The sequence below is a fragment of the Solanum stenotomum genome, chromosome 7, assembly GCF_019186545.1.
Source record: "Solanum stenotomum isolate F172 chromosome 7, ASM1918654v1, whole genome shotgun sequence".
NCBI classification, from domain to species: Eukaryota; Viridiplantae; Streptophyta; class Magnoliopsida; order Solanales; family Solanaceae; genus Solanum; species Solanum stenotomum.
Window position 1 is genome coordinate 58,744,840 of NC_064288.1, and position 16,435 is coordinate 58,761,274.

General features: G+C 31.8%; 2 protein-coding genes across 2 annotated transcripts; one reads left to right on the top strand and one right to left on the bottom strand.

The window, feature by feature from the left end:
* Positions 1 to 1,705: 1,705 nt before the first annotated feature.
* On the top strand, positions 1,706 to 3,316 carry LOC125871474 (auxin-responsive protein IAA4-like). The gene is made up of 3 exons (XM_049552064.1): positions 1,706 to 2,126; positions 2,591 to 2,890; positions 3,035 to 3,316. The coding sequence occupies exons 1-3, from the start codon at positions 1,915 to 1,917 to the stop codon at positions 3,108 to 3,110; spliced, it is 588 nt and encodes a 195-aa protein (XP_049408021.1). The 5' UTR covers positions 1,706 to 1,914; the 3' UTR covers positions 3,111 to 3,316.
* Positions 3,317 to 9,730: 6,414 nt separating this feature from the next.
* Positions 9,731 to 16,146, bottom strand: LOC125871669 (rRNA-processing protein EFG1). The gene is made up of 8 exons (XM_049552307.1): positions 15,901 to 16,146; positions 13,893 to 14,022; positions 13,670 to 13,797; positions 13,022 to 13,160; positions 12,226 to 12,334; positions 11,369 to 11,432; positions 10,998 to 11,279; positions 9,731 to 9,912 (listed from the first exon to the last, which is right to left on the bottom strand). Exons 1-8 carry the CDS (start codon positions 16,051 to 16,053, stop codon positions 9,907 to 9,909), a joined length of 1,011 nt encoding a protein of 336 aa, XP_049408264.1. The 5' UTR covers positions 16,054 to 16,146; the 3' UTR covers positions 9,731 to 9,906.
* Positions 16,147 to 16,435: the final 289 nt, after the last annotated feature.

Sequence of the window (16,435 nt, forward strand, 5' to 3'; positions counted from 1 at the left end):
TAAATATGAAATCTTTAATTAATAATGAAAGAATTTTAATTATTCCATCATAATTATATTAGTTTCTTTTATCTAGTATTCAAAATTACTGTATTTGATATTTATGGACAATAAGAAGACTAGAATTATCAAATACTTTATATTGAAAGATCTTTTATATTCTTAAAAACGCAAATTCAATATCTCATACTCCCTTTATTTTTATTTGTTTATCTTTATTTTTTATTGAGTCTAAGAAAAAAACTTTTTTTAATGGTTTTTCTTTTATTCAATTTTTTCACATGATATGCTTAAATTATAAGATTAAATAATATTTTGATATATTAAATGTATCTCTAATTTAAAATTATAAGATTCAAAAGTATTCTTACTTATTAAATCTCATATTAATTCTAATTAAAACCCAACAAACAAATCAAAATAAGAGAATTTAACGATTTCATTATATCCTTGATGGCACATTTTTTTTCATCCTTTTTCCTTATTTTATCGAAATGTTTTACTTTGTATCTCATGTAATTGATATAAATTGTGTGAAATTTTTCTTTATTTTATTTTATAAATTGATAAATTCCTTGCTTAAAACACTAAAATAAATCGTCTCTCGCTTTAGTTTCTTGATAATGCATTTCTTGCCAGATTGAAGTGCTCTCTTCTGCTTATTTAAGGCGTTTAATTTGTGCATTTTTCAACTAGTTTATTTTGCGATGAATTTGTATTTTTTTTAATCAGAAATTTTGATTTTGCGTTGGGAGCGTTTTTAAAATTTGATCAACTAGGAAAACTATCTTAATTCTATCTATATTTTTAAATAACTACGTATCTTATCATTAATTTAGAGTTTTCTACACACTTAGACACGATATTTTTGATATCAGATATACCTAAGTAGGGAGAGAGGTGAGTGAGATATTCATGTATCCCATATATATACGAATCACACTAAATATATGTATATGTATGTATATGGGATACCGAATACATATGAGAGTGGCGAGAGAGATAGGACAGAGACGAACAAGATTTGTCTATGAATTCTAAATACATACGAAACCACTTGGACACAATGTATCTAAAAGAAATTACATTTAATTTTGACTAATGTATTCCGATATACATGTATCTTGACGTATATAGACATATCTGAACACACCAAAATCTTATAAAATTTGTAATACTGCAAATTAGAGTATATCTAATTATAACTAGCTCCTAAACTAATAAAATTTCTGTAACTTGTAAGTTTCTTTTTGGACCGATCAAAACGAATATCGAACACCAAACAAGAAATACCTTACCCCCCATACCACCACCCACCCACCCCATCTCTCAAACCCCAAGATATACAATCCAACGTACCTTATTTTGCTCCACAAGGTCCCAAAACTCATCTTGACCATACATCATTTTCCTTGAAGACTAAAGTCTCTTCCATATGGGCGGCTCAACTTGTCCCACTCTTGTCCCCTAAATGTTGCTTCACTTGTCTTAAACCTGCTCGTCTTCCTGCCGACAACTTTACCTTGTCTTTGTCCCAAATTTATGCACTTTCAACAAATTATTATTTTTTTCATAAAAAAAAAAAAAGAAAAATTATTCTTCAATACCCACACCCCCAACTACCCCTCCCCCCACTTCCACCCCCACCTAAAATCCCTTTGTCTACATATTTCCTTTTCCCTTTCTCTTTATATAACAGCAACCAACAACTTGCAAAGACCTCATCTTTTTCTTGAAATACAACAAATTGCATTACACAACTTCTTCTTTGTACCAAAGGATAGTAAACAAAGGAGCAATCTTGATCAAGAAAGTGTTTACAAAAATTTGGGGCTTTTTCTGTTTTGAGATTTGAGGTTTTTAATTTGGTGTTTTGGGTATTTCAAGAATCAATTTTTTTTGGAGAAAAAAAAAATGACAAGTATAGTGGGAAATCAGAAAGATCTGAATTTCAAAGCTACTGAGCTGAGGTTAGGTTTGCCTGGTACAGAAGATCAAGAATCTGACCAAGAAATATCAAATTCCAAGAATAACAACAAAAGGGCTTTGCCTGAATCAACTCATGATGAAGAAGATTGTGAATCTAAGTCAAGTTCTGATCATGTCAAAACCCCACCTGTTGCCAAGTAAGTTTCTTGAAATTCGAGAAATTTTAGTAGCTCAGTTGGTTAGTTAGCTGATTTTGATGGTTCCATCTTTTAAAGTATGTGTGACATATTGGTCATAGTTTGAGTCGTGGACGAAGTCACTAATATTTGTATTAGAATAGATGTGGGGTGTGGTAATTCCCAAATTCTATTAATGCGAGATATTTTGTGCATTAGATACCCTTAAAAATCTAAACATTTTAGCCCCTTTTGACTCAATTGAAGAAATGAGTACTAATAATTTGTTGTTGTCTGGTTTGAGTCGTGAAAGTAGTCACTAATATATGCATTAGGATAGATTGTGGGGTGTGGTCCTTTTTCAAACTCTGCTAACATGTGATGTTTTGTGCACCAAATACACTTAAAAATCTAAACTTTTTAACCCCTTTTGACTCAATTGAAGAAATGAGGTCTAATAATCTGTTGTTGATTCATGTTTGCAGGGCACAAATTGTGGGGTGGCCACCAGTGAGATCTAACAGGAAAAACATAATCCAACCAAAGAAAACAGAATCTGAATCTGGAATGTATGTCAAAGTTAGCATGGATGGTGCCCCTTATCTAAGAAAAATTGATCTGAAAATGTATAAATGTTATCAAGAACTACTAAAAGCCTTAGAAAACATGTTCAAACTCACCATAGGTGAATACTCAGAAAGAGAAGGCTATAAAGGATCTGAATTTGCCCCTGCTTATGAAGACAAAGATGGTGATTTGATGCTTGTTGGTGATGTTCCTTGGGAGTAAGTTCTTGAAATCTTAAATGTATATTCCATGTATATCATGTATATTTCATGTATATCATGTATATAATTTATGTATATCGGCTAGAAAAACTCGTATTTTTGTGTAATTCTAATGGAGTTTTTGAATTCTATTTTTTGCAGAATGTTTATGTCTTCTTGTAAGAGGCTGAGAATAATGAAAGGATCAGAAGCAAGAGGCTTGGGATGTGGAGTTTAACTTATAAATTATAAAAATTCCCAAATAGAACATTATGATGATGATGAAGTTTTTCTTTTTTCTCTTTTTACAGTAAAAAGAGTCTTTTTTTCACCTTAGGTTCTTGATTAAAATGAACCTATAAATATTGTAATCAAAACAGTTTTTTCTCTGGACAGAAAAAACCTTAGTAGTTACAGTTTTATTAAATTTTGTTGTTTTTATTTTGGAGTCAATATGATTAATATAAATATATGTATAGCAGGAAAAACAAACCATGGGTGGTTTAAAGATCCTGCAGGTGTTATTTTCTTGTTTTTTGTTTTGGAATAACCTCATCAAACATACAATATTACTATATATGTTTATTTATTTTTTTGTTGCTAAGAAAGCAATTGTACAAATTCACAGTAAATACTGCTTTTGGTTTACTCAAATGTGTTGCAAAATTGTTATTTTTTAAATTTGTTTTATATTTTAAACAGAATTATTGTTTTGCAATGATGATAAGAAGTCAATTTTGATTTTGTTGCCTCAGAAATCATAATAGAGCAAGAATGATGACTTCAGCAAATTGAGTGTTTTATTACCAAGAATTGAGAAATACTTAATTGTTTAACTTGTTTTATATTAAATATATATAAGACAAAATAATCAATACACCAAAGTTGAATAGAGGAATATAATACCCTTCCTTTCCTTTTCTCTCCTCTCCTTTCTACAATAATTTGAATTAGATTCACTAAAGAGACTAATAACAAATTTTACATAGAAAAAAATGTTGATTTCCATTGCTCGAACCCGAGCTCTATTTCATACTTACAACAAGAAATAAGAGGATATGGAGTATCCTTCTTTATAATATTCTAAATTCGTGTCAAGGTTCACTAAATAGATAAGTAACAAATTTTCTATAAAAAAACTCATTATTCTGATTTATTTAATAACTAATTCCTACATAATTTTAATCAACTATCAAACGATTTCTAAAAGAGAATATGGAGAATATTTTGAATTTGTCCGAACCAATTCACTAAGAGGTAGGTTTCATCTCCATTGTTCTAAGCCTGACCTCCATTTCTTACCTACAACAAGAAATAAGAGGATATGAAGTATCCTTTTTATTATATTGTGAATTCGTTCCAGACACATTTGTTTAAGAGATGAGGTTCATCCCATTGTTCAAATCATGACCTCCATATTTCATACCTACAACAAGAAATAAGAGGGAATAATACATTTATATTTACCTGTTATCCATCGACTATGCCTTTCGGCATGATCTTAGACCCTGACTTAGCACCTATGGATGAACCTTGNGGGGGGGGGGGGGGGGGGGGGGGGGGGGGGTCCTTCCTACAATATTCTAAAATTCGTCGAACATATTCATTAAAGAGATAAATTTTATCCTCATTGTTCGACATGACCTCCATTTCATAGCTACAACAACAAATAAGAGGACATATAGAATCCTCTCTTTAATATTCTGAGTTCATTTTGGACATATTCATTTATGATAAGTTTCATCTCCATTGTTCGAATCGTGACCTCCATTTCATACCTACAAAAAAAAATGTAAGTGTACGGTGAATCTTTCCTATAATATTCTAAATTTGTTTTGAATAGATTTACTAAAGAGATAAAGTCAATCTCTATTGTTCGGACCATGACCTCTAATTCATACCTACAACAATAGGAGGATATGAAAATCCTTCCTACAATATTCTAAATTCGTCTCGAATAAATTTACTAAAGAAATAAGTTTCATCCTTATTGTTCGAACCATGACCTTCATTTTATCAATTGTGTTTACTTTCATTCTTGTATCCAAAGGTGAACTTATATGAACCCAATAACATTATGTGAACCTCAAACCAAAAGAAGACAATCTTAAATTCAAATAAAAACTGTAAATAGTTAATTGCTACAAATTTCATCAAATAAATTCCACTAGATTTTATATGCTCATCGAGATAAGTAGGAATCTATTTGTATATAGTATATACTATGGATAAAAAGGGAGAAAAAGTAGCAAACTTTTCCTTTGGAATCTTTCATACACATTTGTGTGGTACACAACAAAGTACCTTTTTTAATTTATTACTTAAAGTTTTTCAAAAACTTTACCAAAATGAATTTGACAAAATAGAGTTGGGGTTTCGAAAATGAAACCAAAATGTTCAAGATTTTTTGGTTCTCTTGATGTTCGATGTTAGCTTTGAGGTTCGATAAATTCAAATTCACTCAAAAAAAATCTCATTTTAGAGGTAAAAAACGTTTCCTTTTAATTACAGTTTCATTCTCAAATCTCGAACTCCAAAAGTTGAGTCTTTTAATTGAAAATGAAAATATATTTATCACCCTACACAGGGGCGGACCTACGTTGTAGGTTTCGGGTGCTCGAGCACCCACGATCTCAACGCGTAATGCGTAAAGTTAGATAGAATTTTTTTTAAAACTAGTATATTAAATAGTTGAGCACCCAGAAATAATAAGGTGTCTTAGCTGCTTTGGTTTGGAAGCTGAATATCCAGCGCTCAGCACGCGGGAGTTTGGGCGTTTGAATCTCGGTTGAAGCATTAACTTTTTTCAGTTTTGTTACTAACGTCTTTCATATATTACTAGACATTTTCTCTTCTTTTTTCCGCTTAACATTTCAATCTTAAATTTTTTGTTTAGTTTATTTTTTCACTTTTTTAATTTCCTATATCTCATTTATTACAACAAAAAAACTTAAGCTTTTAGAACTTCAGAGCGTAAATATTTGTAATTGTTAATTTGCGATATGATACAATTATTCAATATCTTCAGAATATGAAAGGTCGCCGAGAATCGTACTACTAGAAGGTTCTTTTTCTAAAAAAAAATAAAAATAAAAAATAAAAAAATAAAATAATATATATATATATTAATCGTAGTTCACTCGGTAACTTATGACTAGAAGTCTTATTTTTAATAATAAGACTTTCATTTTCACTTTAATTAAAATAATTATACATTTATATTAAGAAGTGAGCACCCATGATCTTAAAATCCTGGATCCGCCACTTACCCTACAACTATGTTTAGCAAAACAGTTCAAACTTCAAACAACATCATTCTCAAGTCTCGAACTTTAGAAATTGAAACTTCTAATAAATGATGAATTAATACTTACCATCCTACTACAACATTTAACAAATACAGTTCAAACAACAAATTTTCAATTTACAAACTCAGTTTTTAGAAATTAATGCAAAGCAAACTGCAACCATCTTGTCATAAGTAATTAAGCAAATTGCAACAATCTTGTCATAAGTTATTTTAAAAGGAAAAAGACTCAAATATGTCATCGAAATATTTTATCAACCGTTAAAATTTTAGTTCATCTATATTTTTTTTGTTTGAGAAAAGTTCATCTATGCCATTATTTGTAAATCAAAAATATTTCCGGTTTTACAAAACCATCTTTACACGTGGTCAATTATGATTCAATCACGTCATTGTTTAAATTACTTTTTAAAAGAAAAAAAGTTCAAATGCACCATCGAACTTTGAGAAAAAAGCTCATTCATGTCATCTATTAAAAGTTTGGTCATCTATTAAAAGTTTCAGTTAATAAATAATTACATGAATTAGCTTTTTCTCAAATAAAAATATATAAATAAATTAAATTCTTAACGAATAACATAAATGAGTCTCCCACGCCAACCAAAGAAAAATGTCAAGTTCATTGGATTCTAACTTTGAGAGTTTGAGGACAGGATACATTAATTAACAAGTTGGCAAGAAGTTTTAATTACTTCAGAGCAATCATTATACACTGTCCACACCTAAATTTTCTTCTATCAAGAAAAAGTCAAAGTTCAATTATATGAAATAATTAAAAGAACAAAACTTTAAATTATAAAATGACACATAAAGCTAAATACATACATGGTCAAAGTTCATAATAAGTGAAAGTACAGATGCAGGGAATGCATTAAACTTAAAAGTCTTTAATTAAAATAAAATAAAATAAAAATTACATCATTAATGAACATGCCTATATTCTTGCAGAATTTCTCTATTTTCACACATAGAAAAAGAAGATTAATTGGGAAGAAAAAAAGAGATTCTAATTTCAATGATTCATGTGATTAATTTTTTGTTTTGTTTATCAATGTTATTTTTTTCTAATGAAGGGGATGAATCCCACATCGGTGAAGGTCGAGATTCTGACAACTTATAAAGTTTGGACAATCATTTATTTTATCTAAGCTAGCTTTTGAATCGTAAATTAAACTTAAAACCTAATTAGATATGATATTATAAAGTCTGATTCGGTGTGGCCCCTAGGGTCCCGTACAATTGCACAATCCTAATATTTTTGTGTGTTCAATTAAATAGCATCATATAAAACGAAACGGAGAATTTGTTAGAACTTTTTTCACACACTCAAATTGTTCGTGTTTATAAGAAAATCATACATAAGAATTTAAGAAGTATCCTCCTTTACATGGTGCCCCTCACCCTTCTTCTCTTTTTATGTGAACACTAAATATTTTGTGCATAACTTATTAAAGAAAAATCTTACTTGCACTCGTGTTTCTACCAATTTATCAATCACTTAATCAGGGTTAATAGATAATTATAAAAAAAAATTAGGGGGGTGGGGGGTTGCTTTTGACATAAGAATCCAAAGTTTTTGTTAAGGATCATGTTTGCTAATTAGTGGACATAAGACATTAATCGAATAATTAAAACATTTTTCATAAGAATCTTATCGAGCAATCAAGAAAATATTTCTTGTGCTTTGCTACTTATTTTAATTAAGGCTTAAAAAAATTAGTTATCTTGGAGCCCTGTGCCCTACATAAAGCAAACAAAAGTTAACTGAAAATAACTAAAATAAGATTGATTACTTATCAGAGATTGTGGTGAAGTGATAAAGACTCTTTCATTCTTAATTAGAGGTCTCAATTCGAGTCAGAGATTGTGGTGGAGTGATAAATGATCTTTCATCGGTAGGATTTTTCGATGCGAATTCGAATTTAGTTGAGCTATAGGAGACATCAGATGAAAAAAAGGATTGATTACTTCTTAATCAATAAAAATATCTCAAATCTTATTCTTCACTCGCTGTCCACATACATTTAATTAATTAATTAACACATGCTAACGGTGAGAATTACGAGGTAATAGTCACAATTGTTCACATTTCAGCAAACAATTAAACAGTAATTTAAGTAAAGTAACCTTTTTTTAACTGATATTATCTTCCTTATTATTATTATAATTATTTTAGCAAATCTTATTCTTTTTAGAAAATCTCTTCTTCTTTGGATGCTTTTAAGAAAAGATATGAAATGACTCACTTGAATTAAGTTAGCCTGCAACTATTTCCAAGTTTAATTAGTATTTTGAATACATTTTGCATATTTTATTATATAAGAGATTAAGTTTTATACATCGCCATTATAACAAATATTTTATATTATCATATTAATTAAAAATAAGTATTTAATAAGTATTCACTTATAAGATGTATAGTAAAATTAAATTGATATTATAATATTTTATTTTATTTCGGTTTTTCACTTTGTATCCAGTATTTATATTGGAACCCGACTATTTTGGATTCACGCTGCGTAAGGTCCAAATCAAAGAAAAACGCTTTCTATCAAAAATTATTTCATACACAAAACTCAAACTCGAGACCTATAATAAAGGGTGGAACAACCTCATTGGTGAAGTTATAATATGGATGTCAGCACCGTGCACATAGAATGTAAATTTTATTTTCATTATAATAGGTGTAAAAACTATTTACAGAGCAAAAGCACCTTTTTAATTAAACCTTCATTACTTTAATTATGAGTCAGAGCTGCAGTAATATATTTTATGTTGTTTATAGACCAAAATTAATAATCAAAAGAACTTGGAATCCAATGTAGCATTAACTGGATCCTTGTGGACACCCAGAAATTGAAAAAAGATATTTAAGAAAAAGGTGCAAGCAAAACAAAAGTTATTTAAAATGTTATCTTTTTTAAAAAAATTAATTTACTTTCTTCATTCCAAAGTGTGGTTTTAACTATCAAAAAAAGAGTATCTCAAAATAAATGTCATTTTAAAAATTTACGAAAAAATTAGTATGTTTTTCAACTATACATTTATATTAACGAATTATTTCTTCTTAATAGGGCTTATTCTCAAGAAACATCTTATAAATTTGATTAATTTAGTAAATTATAATTATATTTATTACTTTTCTTAATGGAGTGAAATGAGTTACAAGTGACATATATTTTGAAATGCAGGGCGTGATATATTATAAATACATCATATTATGAATGCCCATTACACAATTTTCTATATTAGTTTGAAATCAAACAAATAACTTGCCAGCAATTTTATTCTATAAATAGAAAGCCAATTCACTAGTTGAAGAATATATTAGTCTCTATATTTGTATTTGATATATTTACTTTATAATCTCTATCTTATAATACATAATGGGCACTCCAATAATGATGTCTCCAAATACACATTTTAATTTTGAGAAATAAAACTGATGTATTTGGAAATTGTGGTGTCTCGACAATAAATAAATATTCATTTGACCCCCTTTAGAGAAAATTGGGAGAGGCCTTTGTGTAACTTTGTAAGAGGTTGGTTGGATGGAGATTAAAGCAGTGATTACAATAGTAAAATGAAAACAAAATATCAAACAAATGTCATTCAAATATATGTAGCCTTACAACTTGCGATCTAATTCTTGCAATATTTAAGAGGCATTTCAATTGTCCTCACAACTCTGGTACAACAAATGTATTTGGAGCTATGGAAACTTGATTCAAGCCTGAGAAAATTGTAAACAAGGAACCTGTTAGTTATGAATATAAACCGAAACGTAAGGCAAAGGAGTGTTTCGTATACAAGTCTTAAGGATTCTGTATTTATACCAAAGGTGGTGAAGTTGAGTACAATAACATACCCAGTGTAATCCCACAAGTGTGGTCTGGGGAGGATAGGATGTACACAAAACTAACCCCTACACCTTCGTGAGGGTAGAAAGGTTGTTTCCTATAGACCCTTAGGTCGACAGAAAAGAAAAGGATCTGAAGCATGGTAGCAAGAAAATATGACAACAAAATAGCAAGATACAACGCAACAGATAAAACTTGGCTAATATGCACTTGATAAATTTCTATATATCTATCTTACACTTATATGTAGAGCTAAACTCCAGAAAAGACCTACCAAGTAACAGAAAAGAGCACCACAAACAGGCAACCTATTTTAAACCAGCCTATATTATCATCTGGTACTTCAACAATGAAAAGATGTATTTCACACATGAGGGAAAAAAAATGCATTAGAATACAGATTCTTCCATTATATACTTCTTTAAAGTGTAAAGCTACAGATGGGACTTCTACAGTACTACTATCAGAGAAGAACATAGCCGGAAATAATGTATTCCTCAATAAACTGACACTTAAATGTACAAAATGATAAAAACACCCTAGAAGCAGCATAATGAGCACCAACACAGAAAGAGGTAGACCTTTTATTCAAAGGTACGAGGACACAACAGCATGAGGCAAAATATACTTCAACATATTTTAAACTATGCAGTACATGCACTATATATGTATGAGTGGAAGTGTGGAACTATAGATATTCCGGTTCTTCCCACTCCATGCCCAAATAAATGACTTCGTGTGTGTGCTCATGTTTTAGAATCTGACATAATTGAACTAGACTATTCTCAATTTTTTACAACAAGAATACTTTTTAACTTATTGTTTTGACTTTTCAGCCTCAAACTTATGGGACATCTTCAGTATGTCAAGTGCCCAAAAGGCCAAAAGTGTGCCTGAAATTGAGTATGCATAATAATGATCAGGAAGGAAAAGCTGCATTGCATTTAGAAGTAACAACCTGTTGTTTCTTCTTCTTCGGTCTCCTCTTTCTTCGGGGTTTTCGAGCATCAGAGTTGGAGCTGATATTTCCACTGTTGCCTGTGAGTGAATCTGCAGGTCTTCCTTTTCTGAAGGTAGATCTATTAATGCTATCTGATGTGTTGCTGGAGGTTGACATGTCACGGAAAGATGATTTCTTACTTGTAGATCCTCCAAACCGTGATTTTTTATTTGCTGAATGACTAAAAGACTTGCTCGAAGGACGAGGTGGTGGCATTAGAGCACGGGCAGATATTTGCTTCTGCATACACCATTTCAAATGGTAAGAAACTACGTTAATATTTAAATCCAAAGTCAATTTTCAGCAGCAAAAGTCCAATTGAAAGAGACCTGATTTTTTTCATCGCTGGACATGCTAGAAGCTGCTTTCCCAGATGCACTAGAAGCTTGTTCTCTGCAATAAAAGTATTTTTGTTTTCGTTATAATGATCAACGAGAAAAGGGCTCACAAGATCGATCATTATGTGAGCACTAATCACCTTCTACAGACCCCAAAAGGAACTCCAATTTTTGTTAAAAAGTGGGAGGTGGACACTAACTGATCCGGGATTGAGGCATAGTGTTGTTTGTTTGGTCTAAGAAATGAAGAATCTAGAACAAAGAGTTCACAAGTGGACTCAACCTGAACCACGAGGGGCGTACTCTACTCCCTTTCATTGAGTTTTAGGAGGAGATTGTTTTTTGTGTCCCTACTTCATTCCATTGTGTTTTAAAAGAGGGTGGATACACCAGCTTCCAGTTGCAAATTAACTAGTACAAACTTCATTGCCAAGCTCATACTATGTTCTAAAATCTAACACTAACACATTAAACAACATCACGAGAAAATTATTGACCCTAGATATAATGTCATAATTCCCCTTGCACACATTATAAACTTCAGTCCATCTCCACAAAGGATACTTTTACTTGAGGCAGAACATTACTAAGTCCTGCAAGTGTGAAGTCAATAGTAATTACTCTCCATTTCAATTTGTGTCAAAATTTGTCTGGGCACGGAGTTTAAGAAAGTAAAGAAGACTTCTAAATTTTGTAGTCTTAAACTAAAGAAGTGTAAAATGCCCCAAAATGCACTTTGAATCATATGGTCGTAAATATGCCAGGATATTGGATTTAAGAGCTACTAAATCTAAAAAAGACATTAGAAGAAAGTAAGACACATACGTTGAAAAAGGACAAATCAATACCTTGCACTTTTATCAGTCCACTCGTCATCAGCATCATCACTTGAGCTTCCACTTTCAAAGAAATCATCATCACTTAAATCAAGAAGCCCATCATCTTCGCTCCCTGTTTCTGTTAGTAAAGGCCCAAGTAGAGGGGTCAGTTCTGATTGATGCAAACAATGTTGCCAACACTAAATTTGAAATTGATAAGCACACAATTGAGAAGAGCAACTGAAGTTCTGTCTAATAATCCATCTAGTAAAACCGACTGAAGTTCACAATGTTGCAGCTTCTGGCACAAAGTCCACCTCCCACTCTCAGATCTGCTAAATCTTAAGCTCTTCTTAAAAGTAAGGCAATAAGGTTTCCACATGTTGCTCCAAAAATTATGCTGACATATTTCTATGAAGCTAACCAAGATCTCATTCAAAATTCATCATTCAGAAGCATATCAAATTTGAATACCTATTAAAAACTAACACTACATAACCATCAACCAAAACACACTTTTTTCAATAAAAAAGAAATTTTTTTCCCTATACAAGTTAGTTAAGGCTCTTGCTCTCATGTTTCATATAACTGATAGTCTTACATATATTAAAATGAGAAAGCGATAAGATTCATTTAGTTATGACGAGGATATGAGGATTGATCACTTAGTAGCTAAGATAAGATAAAATCAGCTTAGACAGATATTTTGTTACGTAGTATTTTTTAGTTACAGATATTGACTGTACCAGATATCGCAATAAGCATCTGTAAAATGAAACGAACTCTATGAGGAGCTAGTCAAACTAAGGTAACAACAGCTTAGTACCTTCCAAATCTTTCCCACTTGCGGCAGCAGCAACTATATTGGCTTTGATTTGCTCCCGTAATTTACATCTTTTGTCAACAATATCTTGCTCGTCACCTCCCGAAAACAAGGATACATATTTCTCATTCTTGGGAAAGAACTGCAACCAAAATAGCACATCATTATCAGAGTGAGAAGACAAAAAATGACCAATTAAGTTTAAACTTGCACTAGCAAAGACGTCATAAGTTCTATTGTACTATATGAGAAACCATTTATAAAAGGTAGATTTCTGAGTTAACCATTTCAGCAGGTGATCTCTGCATTAACAATTTTTTTACAGAACCCTAGACGACCACACATCTAGGCTAACTATTGCATCTTCATAAATATGTGAATGCCATTTTTGAGATGATAAGATGACCTAATGCTCGCACTAGCAAAAAACAAATGGCATCAATGATAATATTCATTAAAAAACACTCAACTTTATCCTTCTCATTAAACAATTTTCTTTGAAAGGAAAATGGACTAAACTCTAAATCTGGGACCCGAAAAAGTAAACAACTGTTTCAGTGAAAAGATTGATACTGTGAGAAACAGAGTCGAACTCAACCAGAGATGGAAATCAAAGAACATAAGAAACAGGTAAACTAATTAGAAGCTCACCCGAACATACTCAAGGTCCTCCTTCAATTTAGCAAGTTGTTCAGCAATTTCAGTTTCTTGGGCCTTACAAGATGAAGTGCGCTGCTGTTTCTCCAAACGTCTTATTCTTCTCTCTATTTTTCTTCTATCTGCCCATTAATTGAAGCTCGATGAAGCAACTCTCAACTAAAACGTAACGTGTGGAAGCATATCAAATCTAGAAAGCAGAGAAGAAGTTACTAACCAAAAAACTTAACCTTCCTGTTGCGAAGAAATATTTTGCGTTCTACAGCCAGACGATTCTGAAGCTCTTGCTGCTTTTTGAGTTCCTCCAACTTCTGTTTTTGAACTTCTCTAATTTCAGGAGGCAGATCCTGGAAAAATTATCCTGTTATTACGTTTTTCAACAATTGTGCACTCAAATCTTATACCACCTCAGGGTTGACAGACTAAAAATGCTAAATGAACACGTTAGCTTCCTACATTAGCTGTATGTCACTTGATAGAGCTTGAAGTAGAGATGCTGATACCAAGCATAGAACTTTGTGTTAAATCTATTTCATGGCAAAACTACATTTAAGTCTCAAGTCAGGACGCTTGTCTAGGAGTCAAAACTCAGATAACAAAATTCACAGGTAGATAGTTATGAATTTTAAGTGGAAAACGGACCCAGCAGCATGACATGTAGAAGGTGAAAAAATAATCCATAACTATCCGACAAAGAATTTCACAGGATGTTTTTATTCTATACAATTAGTGGGAATACCAACAGCATACCCAGTGTAGTCCCACAAGTGGGGTCTGGGGAGGGTAGGTAGAGAGGTTTTACAGATAGACCCTCGGCTCAAGTAAAAGCATGACAAAGCATACTAAAAAGGACCAGTAACTACAAGTCTACAACAAAATAATACGATAATTGAAGTACGAGAAACATTAAATAGTAACAGAAATGGAATAACATGAAACTACAAGAGTAATGCTACTACAACTACTAGTATGGAAGGTTCCATACTCTCCTATCTAAGGTCATGTCCCCAGTAAGCTAAAGCCACGTCATGTCATGTCTGTCAATCTGCCAATTAGTGGGAATACCATAATCATCAAATCAACGTTACACTTAATTTAACTAAAACTCAAATATAACTACTTGCCAATCATTCAATTAACTATGTCTCCACCCCAGATCTGTTGCCGCATATGAATCCACTACATCCATTTTGTTGTCTTATCTAACTATTGTCTAACTTATCTGATCTAATAAAATTGCTTGGTCAAAAAAGAAAAGATTTATCAAAAAAACTAGTTTGTTCCTTATTTCTGATAGAAGTCATCATCAGATATGAGCATCAGTTATTGGGTGTGAAACTAGTTATCCCTACACTTGGTAGATTGTTCCAGTAAGCCACGGGCCCACGGCTAATAGCTACTCTTTCCTAGAAGATGCTAGGAAAACAATCAAACTGTAAATTAAAGCCAAGAACTAAGCATCCTAGTACTCCTATATGTTGTAGTTTCTTCAAATCTACAAGTTCCATTTGTCTCATATTTACAATTTCCATCCTTTTTTATCAACACTTATTTCCAAATCACTTGTCACAATAGTCTGTTCACAATTTAAGCCAATAAATAAAAAATACGACAGATTAACAACATCAAAGTTGAGCAAAGACAACAACTTTAAACCACCCCATCATGTGCAACTACTAGTTCAGTTAAGAGACACAAACACCACCCAGGATATATCAATTTTGCAAACAACTCTAATCAAACTTAAACCTACATTTTGCCAGCATCACAAACCATATTTGACAGGAAAAAACAAAAAAGGGTATTTACCATATCACTCTTTGATAAACTTTACCATTCAAAAAAAATCACTCTTTTCATAAATTGTTCAAGTTTTTCAAAGAAATTAGCATTAACCAAACCCATTCATCACACTCTAGTATAGATACTCCTCTTACAATGCACCATTCCTATTACAAAGTCAAAAAAAGTCGTTTTTTTCTTCAACTAACAAACATTTTATACAGTTTTTACTCGTTTTTACTATATACCATACTTCCTAATGCCAAAAATTTACTATTTGTTAAGATAAATTCATCTCCAAAGTGAGACCTAAGCTGAGATAGTTGAACCTCCAGTATTACACAACAAATATGAATATGAATATGAATGTATAATCGTAACCCTTCGTCTATATTAATTTCAACAAAAAAAGAAGAATTAAGGAGAGAGAAAAGGGTATGTACTTTACGGAGCATGCGTTCGACGGAACGAATTTGATTTTTGATTGAAACAGCCTTAGACTTAGACTTCTTCTCAACACCTAATGATTTGGGTCGCCGGTTTCTATTACTATTAGCTTCAGGGACTCTTCGTTTCCCATAACCTCCATGCGCCATTAGAGAAGGAGACAGAAAATACTGAAATGGAGCCAATTTCTAGCGCTGTGGAGCGGACATTGTGCGACTCCAATGGAGTTTTGTCAAGCTAGGTTTTTGCTGACTTGCCTTGTGGGGGGTGGGTTGGGGTGTTTTGAGTGGGGGTGGGATGGACATTTTTCTCACCTTTCTCTCGATGAGAGTTATTATTTCTATTAAATATATGAAAAAACGATTGAATATTTTATACATAAATTGTGAATAAAATCAATGTTAAAAAATAGGCAAAAGTTTGAGGGAGGACTAAAAATACACCAATATTGTAAACACGAGGGACTATTACGACTTCATGTAAAAACTCAAAGATGACTTTGAGTTTTCAATTAAAGACAGGGACTATTTT